This window comes from Anoplolepis gracilipes, chromosome 5 (assembly GCF_047496725.1).
Source record: "Anoplolepis gracilipes chromosome 5, ASM4749672v1, whole genome shotgun sequence".
NCBI lineage: Eukaryota > Metazoa > Arthropoda > Insecta > Hymenoptera > Formicidae > Anoplolepis > Anoplolepis gracilipes.
The window spans coordinates 1,175,589-1,196,362 of NC_132974.1; the positions used below are offsets into that span (position 1 = coordinate 1,175,589).

The 20,774-nt window shown below is 36.9% G+C and overlaps 1 protein-coding gene and 1 long non-coding RNA gene across 12 annotated transcripts in view; one reads left to right on the forward strand and one right to left on the reverse strand.

The window, feature by feature from the left end:
• Unc-13 (unc-13) overlaps positions 1–20,774 on the forward strand; it is a 104,426-nt gene that overhangs the window by 45,045 nt on the left and 38,607 nt on the right. For 6 of the 11 annotated variants that reach the window (XM_072893176.1, XM_072893181.1, XM_072893182.1 and 3 more), the window contains 3 exons: positions 12,475–12,518; positions 13,789–13,876; positions 20,460–20,534. In XM_072893176.1, the coding sequence (XP_072749277.1) occupies positions 12,475–12,518; positions 13,789–13,876; positions 20,460–20,534 (207 nt within the window). Of the gene's footprint in view, positions 1–12,474; positions 12,519–13,788; positions 13,877–17,461; positions 17,471–20,459; positions 20,535–20,774 lie in introns of all 11 variants that reach the window. The other 5 variants (XM_072893172.1, XM_072893178.1, XM_072893179.1 and 2 more) reach the window with 1 other exon arrangement.
• On the reverse strand, positions 12,114–20,464 carry LOC140666237 (uncharacterized). The gene is made up of 2 exons (XR_012046735.1): positions 19,859–20,464; positions 12,114–17,395 (listed from the first exon to the last, which is right to left on the reverse strand). It is a non-coding gene; the product is annotated as an uncharacterized lncRNA (long non-coding RNA).

Consider the following 20,774-nt stretch of genomic DNA (forward strand, 5'->3'; position numbering starts at 1 on the left):
AAGATCGTGCCACCAAAGGACACGTACACATAGTCAATATGGTGTGCTCGACACCAAAAGGAAGTCAAGCTTTGCTATCGAAGAGGGCGACGACAGTTTTGCTTTCGCCCTCTTTCACCAAGGTTGTTAAAGAGGCGCGCAGCCTCTAAAATGGTTGTACGAGACATACGTTACAAACGGTACTAGTCAATTTAAGTGTAACACCACTAACGCTTGGCCAAGCAATATTTCTAAGGGACAAGGGACGTCGTTTCGGTGACGATCGATTTATCGTGATTGACGATGATTGATCTCGAGATCCAACGCGGCCACCGAGAAGCTCATTTAATAAGCATTTTAGACTTAATATTATAGATGGTGCTTTATTCGTAGATGTACGCTTTAAGGTAGTAACTAATAACGTTAGAATTTGCTGCTGTGTGTCTGCGCGACGTAAAAAAGTGTTGTGAAAATATGCCTGCGGCACGGTGTTGTTTATAAACAAAAATATTTCATACCTTTTTTAATATTTCATCTTCATTATTTTACTTATTATTTTTCTATTATTTTCCATGTCTCCCATTGTCAATAATTATATACTTACAAATTATAATTATATCGAGTATTATTGTTAGCGCATTTGAAACGTTACCTGAGGATCATAAAAAAGGGCATAACGACAAGTCACATTATAGCGATAAGAACGTGCGTCGCGCAGACACTCGCGGAAACTCGCATTTCGTAAAACATCGAAATTCATCGCTCCCTTAAACACCTGTAAAGAAACAGAACGGAAATACTTGCGGATCACCGAGAGTGAAGAAAATGGATGCGTGTGCGTGTGTATGTATGTATGTATGTATGTATGTATGTATGTGTGTGTGTGTGTGTGTGTGTGTGCGTGTGTGTGTGTGTGTGTGGAAACGATCCGGAGTAGAAATTGCGCCAGCGAATGGTCCCGCCGTTTCCTATGTACACCGGGATCTACAAAGAACTACTACATCGCGGAATAAAAGGCACGTGATGTGTACCGTTAGAAGAACTAGCGTCACGAGAGCCCGCGAAAAGAGCACAAAATGGGTTTTCAGACGCGAGACTATTAGAGCGACAAGTCGTTTAACGAGACGGAGAAACTCGGAGCAATTAAGCGCTGGTGTAAATGTACATTTTGCGTGATTCGTGCAAACAATAAACGTACGGTATGTAGGGAAATATGGTATATTTCTTAAGGCGGTATTCATGCTCTAATCCTATATATTTAAGATCGTGTCTTAAGAAACGTACTTGAGATGCTGTATAAATGTATAACTACGACATACAAGTCTTACGTCGCAACACGCAACTATCAAACATCTTGAGACTGTATTTAAAGCGATCTGAAATATATATAAGAATGTGAACCGCGCTCTCTTAGTTCCTGGCATAGAATATCGCGCACTTTCATCCGCCATTATTCGCTCGCACCATTCTCGTACCATTCGCGCAAATACGACGTGTATAGAGCAAGCATTTGTCATTTTACTATCAACGTTTCCTATCAACATTGACGATTGTCCGAATCACTTTCACTTAACGCATTTTCGAATCGATTAAGTAGGCAGGGGCTATTGCTCGTGTGATCGGGTTAACACAACGTCGTAAGCACAAGGACTTCCAAAATCGGCGGCGCTTATATCGTGGTCCCGATATTAATGCCATCCAGGGATACGACGCGCTACTCGTTGCAGCGATACATTTTTCGCGGGCCAATATATTCCATTCAATCGCGCGTGAACGTGGAAAAATCGATACCTCGCGTCTCGTAATCCGCGCCGTCACGTGAGAGACAGTATTACGCCGACAATATCTCCGCAGCTTGTACTCTTGTTACATTTTCTACCCCGCTCTCCCTCGCGAAGCGAAATAACGGCGGGAATTTTATCTCGTAGATTTTCTTCCGAGAGACAGGAGCATCTCCTAGAAAAAAAAAGAAAAAATAAATAAAACCGACAAATCCCTCCGATAATCTTCGTGCCGACCGATGCAGATACATATTATACATTCGTGGAATGCACGTGTCACGCCGGAGAAAATACACAGGGCGCGCGCAAAATTTTTCTAACTGTCATCGTACGTTACAGTGCAACTAAGGTAATAAGGTGGAAAGCGACAAGACTAATGATCATTAATATGTACGTCGTATAATAATAATAATAATTAGTATACATTACTTATACCGTAGTAGCGTAATAGAACTATATCATGATCATTAGATAATTGAAATGTCATTTATATGCATCGAACTCGTATAATTTGAGCTTTTAAATTCCTATTATGTATTATACGTAATTCAAGCGTAATAGTAAGTGATTAATACAATTTTAATATTAAAGTTTTCTCTCTTTTTTTCTTTTTATTGTATTTAATTTCTACTTTATTCTATTTTATACACATCTTACACAAACAAGAGAGTGAATTTAATTTATGTTTCGATAATTGTAGGTGTATATAAATGACAGCGAGTGTTACAACCATTTGTGGATAGCTTGCATCTTAAACATTTTTTCTTGTTCTCATTAACAGACGTGCATATTTCCTACGATCGATCGCATTGCGTGTACCGTCGAGCATTCGACCTTCGTAAAGACCCAGTAATGATCGAATGAATGAATTATATGAATACGCGTGCGAAAGACATATATACCACACATAAACATTCACGTCCGATACATATGCTTCCGTATCTAAAGATTTACAGCCGTATTATAGTACTGTACTTAAGCTAATATTCTGCGTAATTCAGTGTTAGAATTAGGTGACTGGGGCAGTACCTGGCATTTGAAATATATGTAAAGACGCTGATTTCGATACTGGCATATTCATTCGAAAGCGACTATAAGGAAAGGAGTAAAAAAATGTGTATAAAAGCAGATGTGAAAATGTATATCGTGGTCAGAGAGTTTCTAGTAGTGAAAAAGTTCGGGTTACCATAAAAACTCCTAATAAACTACCAAGAATTATTTTCGGATATTAGAGAACTTTATGTAACAAAGGTTCACACTTGTCAGAAAAGTCATAAATCTTAGACGTTATTTCTTAAAGTGGATAGGATCGAGAAAGTACCGAAACCGGCGTCGCCAGTACAAGAGTCAATAATAAGAAGAAGATAACAAGATTTTGTGCTACCTTAAGAAAGAAAGAACGAAGAAGGGAAATTAAGGAAGGAGGAAGTATGTATCTTTGAGATAGTTCCTTCATGGATATATAAGTGATAAGAAACCGGCAAATCTCTCGAAATTATATGTCGTCGAGCTTTGTGCATTTGTAACAATAAGGACAAACAATCTCTGCAATTGCATCCAAAGTTTCACTTTCGCTCATTTTATAATGTACTCTGAAAGAAAGTATTTTGTACAACATTTTTTTTAAATCATTTTTTTAATCCATTTACACGTAATGTTTCTGAAAAAAAAAAAAAAAAAAACGTTAACTTCACGTTTTTTTCGAAAATGGAGACGATAAAGGAAAGATTTTACACATTCGCGATAATTGCAATTACATTTTCCGTGTAAAGACCAATTAAAATTAACCCACGGCTGGATAAAGAAACACTTTGCCGTGTCTCATGTATATAAAAGGAATTATAATTTTTTATGTTAATTTATTTTAACTTACGGTCCGATTATTTCAACGTTGTCGAGCGAACATTTTTAACGAGACAATAAAACCAAACGCAGATTCCTTTTACCAGCAGAAATTGAAGGAAAATTATTTCCTGTTAATTACGACATGTTAAGGAAACGAGTGCGCGCGGGCGAAACTGAATTTTATAAAAAATTGAAAATAAAGCGCTCGTTAACTTTGTCGTAGATACATTCATGTCATTTGAAAGAGACACATTTTAAATGCCAATTTATAATTTGTTAAATGTATGTCGGAAAAAAATATTACAATGATAATTTCGCTTCCGCATAGTATCATCTTCAATCATACTATCGACAAACCGCTATTTTGCATAACAACGTACGGTTGACATTTCCTTCCTATTATATAGCTTCCTTTAATCATCCTCGCCTCTACCAACGACGAGAGAGAGAATGACAGACTGCTAATTAATGGTTGTTGATGATACACGTGCGTTAGCAAGGTGTTGTCAAGTATAGTCGCGAATTAACGTAAAACTTTATAACAAGAGGATGCCTGCATGCAAGCCATTGTGTTCTTTTTTCGCCCCTTTAATTTTACGACCGCTCGTAAATTTATAGCAAGCTATAATTATTTAATTTAATACTTTTACGAAAGCGACGGATAGTCAACTCAGTTTCTCGCATCGTATAGTTTTACAGTTTATTTTTCCGCACAAGTTACTCGCGTTAAAATCCGCGATTGTCTCGCGTCGACAAATATTTCAATAGACTTGAAAAGAATTCTCATTACGTTTCATTAATGTCTAATTTGTTTCCGCAAATTGCAACGGTTCGACTCGAGAGAAGGCACGTAAAACTTTGTTGAAGAGCGAGAAAGACAAAAAAAAAAAAAAAAAGGAAAAGAAGCATTGAAGAAGCGAGAGTGAAACACCTTTTAATTGGATGATTCGATCGATGTAAGGGATTTTTAATTGCAACGAGCTACACCGAGCGAGTCTTGCGAGACAAGCGGCTGACTCCTGCACGTTCTGTGAATCGCCTTCGAGATAATCGAGCAAGATTCGACTGGCGTGACATAATCGGCCCGTGGACTCGCGAATTGTCTCCCCAGTGTAGTTGATGAGGACTGATCGATCGGATTTTGTCGAGCTTCCGTCAGTCGAATTATGAGTTTTCCGAAGAATCGACGGCGATACGAGGCCAATATGCGACCAGACCAATTCTCTACCGTTTCTCACTTTTATATGAGCGTAATGAGCGAAAGGAGCGAGTACTACCGCGTTCGCGTCGAGTTAAGTACGTACTAAATGCCTAGTATAAAAAGTATAATTGTCATTAATAATTGTATATGTATACTGTCGTGATATATATCACTATAAGTGTCTGGCACACACGCTCGTAATCTCGTCTTCTCGTCGAGTTATTGCTCGAACAGTGGTACACGCCAGGCCGATTTTTTCTTGGCTCTCTCTCACACACATACTATCACGTACATAGAGTGTATCATTGTAAGGATATTCTTTGCCATCGACACATCTCACATCTCACACACATGTACGCCTAATTCACGTATATATACATATATATATATACATGAAGGTATATATCTACATATGTATATCACTTTAACCTATGCGGTAGATTTGTGTCAATTAATACTATAACAAAATGTTTAGTCGTGTGTTTTTTCCGGAGGGGAAATAAAAACCGTAGTATATAAACTTTTGTGTGATAATCGGGATAACAAAAGGGATAAAGATTCATAATGAAAAATGAACGTAGCTCATAGCATCTCACACGCTCACATTTCTAAACAAAATCCTACATTTGTTTCTTTTTAATGTTTAATAAGATATTACAGGGACGCGACGTTAAGGGAATAATCTATGCGTATTCTTACATAAAAATTCGATGTGGCGGAAAAATTAGTCGTCAGACGTGAATAATAGAATCTTACAGCAAAACTTAATGAAAAGAGAGAGAGAGAGAGAGAGAGAGAGAGAGAGAGAGAGAGAGAGAGAGAGAGAGAGAGAGAGAGAGAGAGAGAGAGAGAGAGAGAGAAAGATTCATTTTTAAATATTATTTTTTACAATAGAGTTCACGATATAAAATGTTATTCAATTCTTGTTTGTTTTTACTATGATTTTTGATGCAATCGTTTTTCCATCAACATTCCTCGCAATTTTACTGTATTTTTTCACTGTGCAGTTGACAGCATGGATTAATTTTAATTGATTTGTCTGGCAATCCAGCCAGGCGCAAACTTGCCAGTTTTCGATATATCGACAACGCGAGCTAGCACGATTCGCTATAGGGAAACTGGCTGGAATAATGGAATGATCGATTACATAGATCTCTCTCCTTCCAATCGCTCGTTTACGCGCGCGACACGTTCATTTTTAAGATGATTCTTTTACAAACTGTCAGATAAAAAAAAAAGAGTATGACACATTTATTATATCTAAAAGTTTTTCAGCTGCAAAGTTAGAGAACAATTTGATTATACCCCGATAGAATTTTATTTTGCTTTTGATGATGTAAAAGTTTACAATCGCAGCTACTCGTATAACAAAATTTCTTAAAGTACAATTAAGTTTCATTATTCGGTTTCCCCGAAGGGGCACTCCGGTAATGAGAAAAAAAAACTGTTCGGGGATAGTGGAGCGTAAAATGGTCTCCCTTATGTGAGAGGAAAAGTTACGATGATAAATACGCAGTGTCAAGGTAAAGTAAAAAATGGCGTGACATATGTCGGAGAGGTCGCATCTGGGGTAGTCTTCGAGAAAATAAATACGGGGCCCGTAAAGATGGTAATTTGGCGGAATATATATCGTGTAAATAGCATGAAGAACGATGCCGTATATATATATATATATATATATATATATATATATATATATATATATATATATATATATACAAGTAAAAGCAGCAAGATGCAAAGTGTTCTTTCGTGCACAAAGGAAAATAAGGGGAATAACTAACTAAACAGATATAAATTGCGAGTGCGATTCAATGACATTAGCAAATACCCCGTTGACGTGTTTCCGTCTCACCGCGATTTATTAAATATCTTCCCCCATTGTTGCGAGACTAACTGACAAAGTAATAAAGTCACGCGTAACTTTAGCACACTCAGCGCTCTCCATAACTTAAGTTACTGAAAGTCATACGCGGGGCGCAGTCAACTTAGTTAATCCATTAGTCACGCCAAATTGGAAACTCAAGACCTGATATACTGCATTATTTAACGTACATGTCGAAAGGATCGGAACTGTACAATACGGGTTCCATGATATATAGGGTGTATCATGTAAATCCCATTTATAGAAATATTGAATTCGAGATCGAATAGCTTTACAGAAACAGAAGAGTGCAATTTATTAGAAACGTTGATAAAAATTTACTTTTTGTTGGATCAGTAATTAAACGAATCATTTTATTTGAAAGATAGACAGACGAGATTGTGTGACTTCAATTGGCCCTTGATTCAAGTCGCCCTTTCAAATTAATTGAGGTACACAAATTATTCCATACCTATCTTTCAATGTCGTCTGACTTAGCAAGAATCACGTCTGACGATTAAACGTATTTCCCATTTATTCGCCATCTTGCGATTCATTGTAAGCAGCCATCCGTGAATGATTATCTCGAATCCTCGGTGATAATGTAAACGCAGTAAAATTATACAGAACATTAAACGCGTCTGACGCGAAGCGTAAGGAAACCTGTCAGATGCAGGTCCAGTGTCTTTCGAGCTGCAACGATATTGTTACGTCAATATGATAGTCGCAAACGAATTGTTAAATGTAAAAGAATTTCGAGATTCGTATATATACACATATAAAGCGATCTTCCTAGTTTGATCTGTAAAATATTTATGTGTCTTATGTGTTCAAATATGGCGCCCTATTATTCAGGTACAATAGGGTAGCAAATACATATCCCGTAATTAAGACTATCGATGCAACAATAAAGGTGCTTACGGATGCAAACGGATACGTACGGTGTGTAATGATAATTTACGACGGGGCACAATGTATCTGAGAATATTACTACATGCATTCACGTACGTACGGAAACGGAAGTTGAAGATAAATCGCGGTGAGCTGTGGGATGATTAGGCGAACGTGGGATTAGGTTGCCACCCAGTGTGGGTCTACAACTTGCCTGCTAGCACAGTTATGGCACACACCATGCTACCATCCTCACACATACACAGTCCGACATATCATTCCCAGAAATCGCATACCTATACACGGTGTCCATGTTACTTACCACAAAGTCATACACATATACAGACACAGGCGAATGCCTCTGGTTACCTGCGGCCGTTACCCAATTTTGGATTAATGTTGAAACACATGCGGTAACATGCTCACATACTCGCTAATAAATCGGTTAGTCATTCGATTGATCGATTGATTTATCCTTTGAGATTCGCACGTACGTTCCCCAGGTTCCATATCAGTGTTATCTTTCTTGTGTCCGCTATCCAAATAATTTATTTACATTGACGTCATACCCTTCTCTCCAACCGCATTAATGTATTATCATAATTATTCATAATGAATATCATATATATTCATAAATCACGGTTCATACATATCATAATGAGTTTTGGAATTTCGCCAACCTTCGTAAGATACTATACAATTATTACAGTAGCGTAGTTTTCATTTTTTTTACAAATGTACATTACTTGCGTACTCAACGACGATCTCGTATGATACCGGGACGCAATGCAGAGCTGGCTTTTATGCAAAATATGCATGTGCATATCGCATGCGGACGTTTCCTGAGCCGATTCTTCCTAAGGTTACATTAGCTCTTGCGTGTATTTGTTCCATTTCCATTTTCCATTAATCACAGATATTCGCACACTTTTGTGACATTTGGATCAACTCCATTTCCGAATACGGACTCATGGGAAATCTATTCTGGACTCTGTCGTCGTAATCTTTTTTACGCACCATGAGTCTGTATATAACCGCAATCGCAATCGCGATATATTTTCTCTTCTTGAGAGTTATATGAAGTCTTGTATTTTCGTTCATTTAATTCAACCATTCAGAATTGTCCTTGAATTCCTAAATAAGTTATGTCAGCTCACACACAAGAATATTATCGCAAATTTATTTTAATATGCGTCGCACGCAATGTAATGATAGCCATAATCGCTGTTTGGAATTAATTTGTGTGTGGGTGAGAGAAAATTTTTATTACGTTTCTCACGTGATGTGTTTTATTTTCGTTTTGAATTAAATAACACTTTAAATTCTTGTACATAAAGATTGCCGAAATTTCACATCTTATCATCGCTAGTAAATCATTCGCGTTTATATCACGCATTTACATATCACCCGTATTAAACGTAGTTATTTTCTCTGCAAAATATGCCGTATAAATAAACTCGTAAGTAATTACGATCGATGAGAGAGAATTAAACGAGAATTAGATTACCGCAACGAAACATTACGGACCAGCAAATATTTAACAATTTTCGCTTACACTCGCGGGAATACTCCAATTTTCTGTATGTACGTGCAAAGTGGAGAAAAAAAATTGCTCTCCTAAATATTTTGCGCGTTCATTATTGGCCGCAGGTAAACCATGCACGGTACCGAGAGCTTTATCGTGAGTGTCCTTTCGTCGAGACGAGACGACAGCCAAGTTTCGCATAAATTATTCCGCGACCCCGATTCACTTTGATATCATGAAAATAGCGCGATCCGAGTCTCTCAGTCGAGAAGGAGATGCCGAGATAATCGTTAAAAGGATCTTCCTTCGACTGCATTCCTTTCGATCCCACGAGTCGCAGAGTCTCGACGAGCGGACATCTTAAAATTGCACCTGCATATCATCGATATCGTTTCATTAAATGTCATATCATTATCACGTGCAACGGGAGGTGGATGCATTCGCCTCCCATCGATTGATGTAGTAACAGCGAAGATTTCTTAAGGCTTCTCAATTCCCTAGCGAATAGCGCCGTCAATTGACGACTAGTGTCTAAGCGAATTAAAGGAAAAATACGTTGTTAAGGCCTAATAGATAAACGGAAAAATTTGTTAGAGAATAACGAATATAACTCAGACACACGTATGGATATACATTCACACAATGCGACTAGGTTTTGATTGTTGTAAGCGAACGCTTGTCAGAATTATCTTCGCGAAGCGATACTATTTCGTGTAGATACATACACATATACCATATTGAGTTGTACGTATACTTCCTTGCCTTCGAGCGCATCTCCGAGTGTTATATTTTATCTTCATCTTTATTAATCGATCGCCATGCACGTTGAAATTAATTTGATGTCGTGTGAATTACCAAATGTTGGCAAAAATAACGTCACATAGCATTGCAAATGTCGCATCTAATTTCGCTATGCGGCAAAATTTACGAGTTAACCGAGTTCTAATTAGCCGGTTGCGCAGCAAAACTCACAATATATATATATATATATATATATATATATATATATATATATATATCATGAATAATTAATCTGCGTATCGCCCTGCCATAGCAGAAAATGTCACTCTACCGCCGCGAATGAGAAACGTAAATTTTCGTGCCGGTAATGAAAAGCCGGTTTTTACTTTACAAAACGGTAGAGATATTTGCGTGATTCCTTTTATTACAAGTTTTCACAATTATATTTGTGTCGGTTTTTATAGCATTTATTATCATTGTATAACGATTTAACTAGCGATGCGAAATTTCCGCATCGTTTTATCTCGACCAAAGATTACGCTTATTGCCAATTAAAGCATTCTCATTCGATGTAATTACGAATGCAAATTCACATATATAAGCGTATTGCGAAATGACAATTAAGCTTTATCCTTTATTTATTTATGCGCTCTCCAATGAGAGACGCTCTCGAAGGCCGCCACTTTGTGATTAAATGTGAAAATACGAAACGAAAATTGTCATACTCCAGTGTTGTCTAAGCTTTTTAAGAGAACAGAAGAAAAAGGAACCCTTTCCGCGAGACTGTTTAGAAGAAAGAGAGAATGAGAACGAGCGAGAGGGTTGGAGAGAAAGATTCAGAGAGAGAGAGGGAGAGAGAGAGAGAGAAAGAGAGAGCGAAAAGCGCGAAAGTGAGACCGGAAAATTGTAATTCGAGAGAATGTGAATGAGAAATTGCGTAAAAGAAATGAAAGAGAGAGAGAGAGAGAGAGAGAGAGAGAGAGAGAGAGAGAGAGAGAGAGAGAGAGAGAGAGAGAAAGACAGCGTTAAGGGACGAAAATACCTGCGGCTCTAACTCTAAAAATACTTATTACACTTGTTATGCTATCGATAAGTTTATATTATATCTCTATCGTGACAGAATTTACGACGTATTGTACGTGATATTACATTTATACGGGCTGTTACACACTCTCTATCTCCAAAACTTCCATTTCACCGCGCGGCCGCAGCGAACGTGGGTTTAGCGCGAAAAGTTAGCAGCGGAGGGTGAGAAAATGACAAAGAGAGGGGCGGGCAGGGGGGGGAGGGAGGGGCGAAGGAGAGAAAGAAGAGAGACACATTCACGAGAAACGATAAAAGCGTGAACGACATCCAACATATCAACTAGCGCGGATATATATCCTTTTCTCTCTACCTGAAAGTATCGATTAGTCCTCGAGTCCTCTTCGCGTGTCCAGATCTTTAATACCCGACACAGAACGAGAGCTTTTATTGAGAAAAATTGTTATTGGGATGAGAGGACTACGGGCAATAGTGAGAGAAGAAACACTATGGATACTGATACGAAAAGGGACACTATGGCGGGGGATGGGGGGAAGAGAGCCCTCGGAGAGACACGGGAGCAGCCTGGTCCGGCAAAATTTATCGCGAGTTCACTCTGAACTCGAACGAGCCATGAATCCAGCCGGCTGACGGACGACAAAATGCCTGTGCTTCTTCGAGGTCGTCCGGCAGGCCGAAGGTTGATTAATGACGACAAGCTAGACGAGAATGGGTTCGACCTGTCCTGCGAATGAGAAAGGGATTAAACGGAAAACGGTGGTTTATATGTTGGATTGGCAGAGAGAAAGAAAATAGGTTTACCATCGTGCGATCGATGGATCGCTTGTTGTTCGCGAGACCTGCGTTGCGAGGGACAAATAGATGGGCGAAGAGGATAATGCGACTGTAAGCGCGACGGGAGAGAGATGTAACAATCGAATCGGGTTTTAATCTAACGCCGGCGCGACGGTTGAGAAAAAAGAGAAGATAGGACGAACGAGATAGGAAGCCCCGTAATTTAAAAAAATGACCCCAGGAGATACCATTTTTTTGGCTCTCTCTCTCTCTCTCTCTCTCTCTCTCTCTCTCTCTCTCTCTCTCTCTCTCTCTCTTTCTCTCCCTTGCTTTCTGTATCTATTATTGAAAATGCCTCGTGTAACTCGGCGAATTCCTCTACGCCCTTCTCATCCTGTTCCGTTCGCAATTTCTCTCTTGGGTGACAGAACGTCTCAAAGCAGAGCATTGTGCGTGTGTGTGTGTATGTGTGTGTGTGTGTGCGCGCGCGCGCGCGCGCGCGACCACGGAAATTAGAGCGAGAAATTCATCTCGCGGTTTTGTAATATCGAGTCTCAGCTGGGAAATTATTAGAATATCGCTACGATATACGGGAGAGAACAAGGATTTCCGCAAATTTCCGCGCTGTAAACCGTGCTCGTGTCATCGCGTTGTTCTCGCTCGTCGCCTTCCGTGACCGCGCGTCCTTCATCCAAGACTGTGTAATTGTGTGAAAATAAAAAGAAAATCCACGTTGCGTTCGTACGAGCGGCACATCGCGCACTCTCCATTTCGTTTTTCGAACTGTTACTGAGCTTGTTTTTAATAAACTTGTTTTTTTGTTTGTTAGAACGGCAGCGGACCAGGTGGCGAATCCGGTGGACGAGCGAACGGGTAAGTTACATTGCGATATTAACTTTTCTAATTATTCCCTTCATTTTTCTAATTAAGCTTTACGTTTTTTTTTTTTTTAAACAAGCTAATGTCATATGAATTTTGTTAAAATGTGTGTACAAATTCTGTATTAACTTTAAGAGCACTTTTTCTAAAGCTGACGTAAACATACGTAATATAATATTTTAAATAGCGCACATTTTTTTAAATTAAATCTATTAATTAATTTTTAATTATTAAAAACAAATCTTTTTTTGTGCGCGATAAGAGGGAAGATATACCTAGTCGATTCTTTAAAGAAATAATATCTCAATCATTCTTCTTAAATGTTAAATAAACAAGATGAAATCGATAATTGATAAATTTTTTTATGAGTCGCACAAACAAAGACATATATTTTGTAACCTGTCATTACTTGACATTTGAGCGAAATTTTATGGCAACTTTTAGTTCTTGGAAAGTCATAGATGTTTACCACATGTTACTGCATTTTTTCTGAATAAAAATTTTTACGACTTGGCAAAATTTACTGACTAAATCGAAAAGGATATTTGATACGTTATTCTCAATGAGTCTTTATACGATAAAGATCAAGTATTGTAAAATTTCTTCTCAAATCAGTCTATAATTTTATTTTGATTTTAAAAAATTTCATGTTTCTCGCACGCGAATGCAATTTATGAGGAATTTAAAAGCGATAAAAAAATTTCGATAAAAAAATTGCAAATATAATTTTATACTTATTATCGATTGGGACGAAGCAGAGATTTAGACTTGCGAAAACTTGGATTTTCCGTAAAAACTTTCTAAGAAGAACAAATTTCCATCGCGTTGACGACGGATTTTCAAACGCCCTGAATCGTGCGGGAAATTCTCCTCGAGCAGTATGACTTAACTTAAACCTACAGAGTTTGAATCGAAAGTTCGGTCTATTTTAAATCTACAAGAATTAATCTCAGCCTCGACTTGCAAACGCTTTATTGGTATTCATTTTTTCCGATATTACACTATCCGAACATTCCAGTCTCCACTTGATTTCTAAAGTTATTCGAAATATTCGTACTATGTTTCACGGCGAAAGATTATATTCATAATTTCCAACGAATATATCGAGTAAGACTTTGTAATAAATATTAAACAATATGATAGTAAATAATGATGAAAAATATAAGACCAGAAAATTTTAGCGCAAGCTGTCGGAGGAGAAAAAAATCGACGTGATCGTAGGTGCCAATTGCTGACGTAGCTTTCGAAATCCTTTTTGTTCCAGACATCCGAGAGACAATTTCTACAGCACCATCGACAGCATGCCGGACATACGACCGCGCCGGAAGTCGATACCATTGGTTTCCGAGCTGGTAGGTAGCCGGTTGCCCATTAACACCATTCCGTCATTGTCTCCGCGTATATATACATATGTATAAGTACACCGTGTACACACATACATATATGTACATTGCCTGGACCGTCCGTACATATATATATATTCGTCGGAAATAATTATCAATCCGACGTTTTCATTGTTGTCATTATCGTTATCGTCGTCATCGTCGTCGTCATCGTCGTCGTCGTTCTCGTCCCCGTGATTGTCAAAATATTATTTAAAACGCTTCTTTACATCTTCTTTATTACATGTCCAGCAACTAGCTCTGACCTCACTCGATTTTCGCGGCGATTATGCGGCCAGTTGAATTTAATTAATTTACAACTAGCTCGAGGGCATCTCTCCGCGCGTGGTTGCGCGTGGATCTCTTTAAAAATTTTAACGCATCGCTCTGTACGCTTTGTGATTTTGTATTCCTCGTTTGCCGAGTAAAACAGAGCTAGAATTAATTACCGTGATATGTGCGTTTTTGACCACCGTGCCTACGCGAGATACGTGAGAACTCGCTGAACGGCAGCAAATTATAATCAGTAATGTTACCTGATACGCAGTTGCCATGTGAAAATTTCTCTTTATTATTTCTATAATTTACTGAACATTATATATATATATATAAATTATTATTATAGATATTAATAAAATAATTTTTATCGCATTTATTCAAGAGAAAAAATTATACTTTACAGTTTGCTTCCGTTTTTTTTCATGGATATACATTAGTAATTCGATGAAAAGTTATAATAAAATTGGGTTACCTCAAATCTTGATTAGTTTCTAATTCGATAGAAACGTAACAATTCAATTAACATCGTGTAATTTTCATTGCAAAAGAAAAACAATTGTAACTTTTTTATAATTTTCTCTTGCGAGACGACGACGACGACCTAAAATACTTTCGTCGCGAGACCTAAGTTTGTGTATCGTGTACGATCGCATCTGAGGAGATTTTCTACAAAGCCAAAGCAAATGTGTAACATTAAAGTTATGAGAAAAATATTCTTTTACCGTATTTTATAAGATAAAATAAAAGATCTTCCGATGCGATCCACAACAAACGTGTACCTCGTCGTAACCTAATTGCGTGTTTTACGTTTCAGTGTTATCGTCGTTTTCTGCGACGAATCGAATTGCTAATTTTATTAAAAACCATCGCAAAGCGCCAACGATCGAATCTGATGATATATTTCCCTTTTGTGTAATTTCCTCTTTCCTTGAAATCCTTATAAAAAAAATATTTGACATTTTATAATCTATTGTGATATATTTATCAATATATTTTTCTCTTTTTTTTCTCTCTCTCTCTCTCTCTTTCTCGTTTCTCAATATCCATTAACAAAATAAATGAATAAAATATATATCCATCAAAATTCATTAAGCGCAAGAGTATCGTGATTTCATTATTTCAATATATCGCAATTATTATATATAATCACGTCAATGATCGTTATTTTAGCAATCGGCGAAAACATTTTCGCCGCAAAAGTTGAATTCGCAATTTGCTGATGCAATCGGTTTTCGAACGGTGCTTTTATCCCCGATGGATCGATCGAAAATACTAGAATTGCGATTTGAAATTCGGATCAGTCGCCCATACAACCGCGATGATCTGTTCCGCTTGTCGTATAGACAATGTGCCGAAAAGAGGCAAATGGTCACGAATTCTTTTAAATAAATCGCCTGGCGCGTTTTCTTATTTCGACCAACGATTCAATAAAAAGCGTTCGAAGAAACTGAGTTTGACGTACGCGAGAGGAGATGAAAAAGAAATATAAAACGTCAAGACAGACCGAGTTTATGAAATATGCGGATATATGCTTGCATATTTTTTTTCTCGACTCAATTTATATTATATGTACGATGACGCGCGTGTTCTGAACGATAATAAAAATGTCTTGCCTACATGCGTCACACACACACACACACGCGCGCGCGCGCGGATGCCATTGCAAGCTTAAAAGCTCGCGTGTGCAACTAGTGCGTGATGCTTTAAATGAAATTCTTAAGTAGTTTATCGATCGTGCTTCGGGAAACATTCAGTGGGGATAAGTGTGTCGCGGAAAATGTGATTTAATTTAATGCTGAGGGGGTGAGATACATTATTGGCAGATTAAACGTAATCTCATCGGATCAAAAGTTGAATAATAGAAAATTAGATTTTACGATCGATCCATCTAATTTTAATTTTACTCTGAAAATCGTGGTTATGTATAAGGATGAGTTAAGGGAGCCTGATGATTTTCTAAATAAAATTAAAAAATTAATTATTTATTTCTTGTCAGATTACAATAGGATATAAAATGCCATTACATTAACAATGCCCTCCGCATTTATTCTATATTGTTCTAGTCTGTCACGAAAATTTGCATCGCTGTTTGTACCATATTATCTGATATAACTGTAACTTTTTTCCTGTATATTAATGAATTTAAGGCCGTTATATTGCAAACAGCGATACCAATCTGCATGGTGATAAGACTAGAACAATGTAGAATAAATATGGAGGATGTTTGATAAATGTGAAAATTTTTTTTAATTTTAAAAAATGAATAAGAGATCAAGTAATATACTTAAATGACATTCTATATTCTGTTATTATCTGAAAAAAAAAAAATACTGAAGTTTTATTTCATTTTGAAAATCATTAGGTTTCTTTGATTCACCCTGTACGAGAACCATCATTATATTTTTTTTTTTTTTTTTTACAAATTCTATAAATTTTATGTTAGAAGATTTACCACCATTCCCATTCTTTCCTACAAAAAGTAGCATTGTGATCCCGAATAAATTCTTTAATCTTTTTAGATCCCGAAATCCGATGTCTGTCTCCTGTATGTTTGTCTCCCCGTTTAATGTTAACAGTTTATATATAATTGTTGTGTATCTCTCACGTATAATCTCAAATCCGACAATCTCGCGACGTAAAATATATTTTTATGTGCTATCGTGTCGGGAATAAAAAAAAAATTGTCCAGGCGGTACGCGGAAAGCGCGAGAAGATTACTGGGAATATAATCGCGGAGCGTTTTGTGTCATTCGTCGGAAAAATTGCGGTGAACTATCGGCGTCCAGTACCAGCATCAATGTTGCACCAACAAAATTGATCGACCACGCGTAAAACGCGATTATCGTCCAGTAATTTTAACCGTTTAAATTTACATTTTGTGGAGAGAGACATAAACTCCTAAAATGCAAATTGTCCCTGTGCGCGTGAGATTTTAATGTAATATTGTTTTTTGTATTTTTTGTATCACGTAATTATGTCTCTCCCTTTCTCTCTCTTTCTTTGTGATAAATCAGTCGTAATTATGTCCGTCGAACATTGTTTTTGTGTCTCTCTTGTGCCGAACTTTGAAGTACCTATTTAATTAAAATACCTATATCTTAATTGAAGAAAAACAAAAAAAATTGCAAGTGATACACGTACTAACCGGCATATAATGCTATTTTCTTTGTTTGTTCTCTGTGGCGCCCGTTGTTGTATCCACCTGAACACCTGAAAAAAACCAAAACCACTCACTGAAAAAAACCTCTCAAAAAATCTCAAAAACTCTACCTCCAGGTCTTGAAGGTACTAATTAAATGCCTCGTTAGCCAAGTCAATTTAGAAGCTTGTTCGAACGTGTTTTGCATGCATTTTTGATTAGTCTTTATTCTCACTACATGTTTTTTCTTAACTCACACTTTTTTTTTCTCATTTGTTCTATGATTCATATTTTTGCTCTTTCTCTCTCTCTCTTTTTCTCTCTCTTTCTCTCTCGTCTCTAATTTTTTACTTTCTATTTCGGACGTGCATTCTTTTTTCTGCTGATGATTCATTATGTGCATGCTGATTCATTATGTTATCTTGTTGCGAGTCGTTGAAAGTCACGTTCTTCTCGACCGTACGATCAACATTGTTGAAATATCTCGATTATATCTCTAATTTGATACGATTCTGTTATTACATATGCATTCATTATTAAACAAAGGTCAAAGTAATTTTACTATTTCGCGAAACGCGCAATTTTGATCTTCCGCGAATGAAATATCGATTGCGAGAAAAGCATGTCAAGTCTCCAGCGACTCGTTAAATTGAACGTGGTTGGTGTTTTGATTATAATCAGAAATGGGAGATGTTTGCACTTCAACGAGACGCATTGTCGACGTGCTTTTTCGATGGCTTATATGTAACTTTGTATTTTGCATGCGAATGTATAATTACATCTTTTTATAAAAAAAAAAAAATATCAGTAAAAGTAAAGCAAAGACAAATTGAGATTAATTAGCAAACTATTTTCAATTTAAACAAGCTTTTATGATTAATTTCTCTCTCTTTTTCTCTGTCTCTTTCGCGTTTAATCTGCGGCCATCCAGTAGTTTCTAATCTCTTTTTGATAAAAGCAATTAGTCTCGTGAAATAATTTTGTTCCATTTTATTATAATCTCTTTCATTTGCGAAATTAGTCACCATTTAATTATCAATATTAAATAAATGTCTTGATAGTAGTAGGTGCATGTGTTACAAACAGTTGTGAAAATACCATATAATTACATAAGTAAACGTTTTGATTAATAATGATAATTTAGAAGCAATTCGTTTTAACAGAAGTTTACTTCCATCCGGCAATACTTTTTCCTCGCTTCTTTTTTTTTCGCGATGAAAAAAAAACGCGAAAAACAAAGCGAGAGAGATAAGCGCAACAATGTCGTTTAAAAGAAATGATATCGCGCGCGTGTCTCTCGAAAAAAATTAAATTAAATTACCTACGACACACCCCGTGTAATCTTGCAGCATATTTCTTACTCGAATGGAAAAATGTATTAGGAAAAAAAAAAAAAAAAAAAAAAACAAAAAAAATGGCGCAGCAACATGTGCCATAGTTGCGGCCGATAAATGCGAGATTAACGTGCATGCAATTAATGCCTGATTATCGAGGCGAAACAATGCGTGCACGGTTCGCGGGGTCCTGTGCACAATATCTTAATTGAAATCTATGCTAACCACAAATCCTATCGCTCACCACACCTATCAGACACCATAAGCTAATTAGATTAGATTCCCTCTCCGTAGAAATTCCTTTATAAGCTCTCTCTCTCTCTCTCTATCTATCTATCTATCTATCTATCTATCTGACTTTATCTCACTCTTTCTCTGTTTTTCTTACTATTTCTCTCATCCTTATCTTTCACCTGTCAACTGATTCACATACCTTTAATGTTTCCGCTCCATTCACTTCCTAATTCTCGCCTCTAACTAACTTTTCTTGCTATCGCTCTCTTGATTCTAATTTTCAATCTTGTACAGTATTATATATATATATAGTACATGTATATATGCATTTCCGAATCGAACATGCAAATCTACGTCTCATTGAGACTGTGCTCGACTTTATTAATTAAATAGGATTAATCCTTGATTAACCTCTCGTACAATTTCCGTTTTGAGTCTCGAAATACCATGGCATATAATATAGAACTCCGAGTTGAATCTTATCACCGGTTTAGATACTTGCAATCTTGTTTGTCGACCGCCGCGTTAATTTCATTCAAGTCGACTTGGCGCGAAAGATAGTCGTATGGATAATATATATATATATATATATCAAACTTGTAAATATTTGTGTTTCACGAGAGCGAATATTTCCGTACGTGCTCTCTGATATTCGTCGTAAAGTATGCTCAAACGTGCGGTCAGTAAGCTGGCATTAAATTTGCAATACACTTCAAAAACACGCGCACTCTTGTCCAGTTATATAAATGTCAACCAGCTACGATAAGAGATTCTGGACTAAATATAGAATATCCGGAGAAAATTCCTTTAACGTTTGCAATACAATCTCTTGGCACAGTTCTCTTTCTCTCTCACAAAGATTCGATGTGTATATATATATATATATATATATATATATATATATATATATATATATATATATATTTATATTTATATACAATATACATAAAACATGAATATACTTACTTTATGAAACTTGTAAATAGAAGTCAAACTTGATCGATATTTTATTTGGCATGTAATGTCACTGCTTCTTTTACGTTACAAGACTTGCGTTACGTATTACTTAGGGTATTTCTCTTCGGCTTTGGATTTGTTTTCATCTCGCAACTTTTCCACGACGTTATTACGGCGGATGCAATTTAATCTCGATGTCAAGTTGCTTCTTTGAAAATGTACTGATACTTCTCGATTGATTAAAAAATTGTTATTACTCTTGAATAATTTCTCATCACGTAATGTTTCTTTCGTATCGTGTCACTCGCTCTTCTTTTGATCTCGCAAACAGCCACGCTCTACTCTCGATGTTGAAAAATATCTGTAAATAACACTTTTCGAAAAATTCTGCATTTTTTTCTCTCAATTTCTTTTATCTATTCTACGCTTTCTTTCATTCTCTTTTTCTCTCTCTTTCTCTCTCTCTCTCTCTCTCTCTCTCTCTTTCTCTTTCTCTCTCTTTTTCTCTCAGTTTCTCAGTCCCAGGACTTGAAAACTGACTATGCGATAGAGAGAGACAGGAAGATGTTACTCTTTTATCAGATGCACATTAATCCTTATCTTTTCCCAGACCATGGCGGCGACGAAGAGGAACGCTGGTCTTACGTCCGCTGTGCCACGAGCGACACTGAACGACGAGGAGCTGGTAAGGACTTGCCCTTTAGTTACTATATCTTCATCATCGTCACTTTGCGTCACTGTTTAATAAATCAAGAAAAACATGTGTTTTATAAGAAGAAAGCCACTATCGCGCTGCGCCGATGATATCTAAATATTTAATAATAATGTTATTTTAAAAAATTGAGGCAACCAAACACCATCTAGTGGTATGTTTCAAGATAGCTCTAGAACTTAATTACTTTTTATAATGCCCTCGGAAACCCTA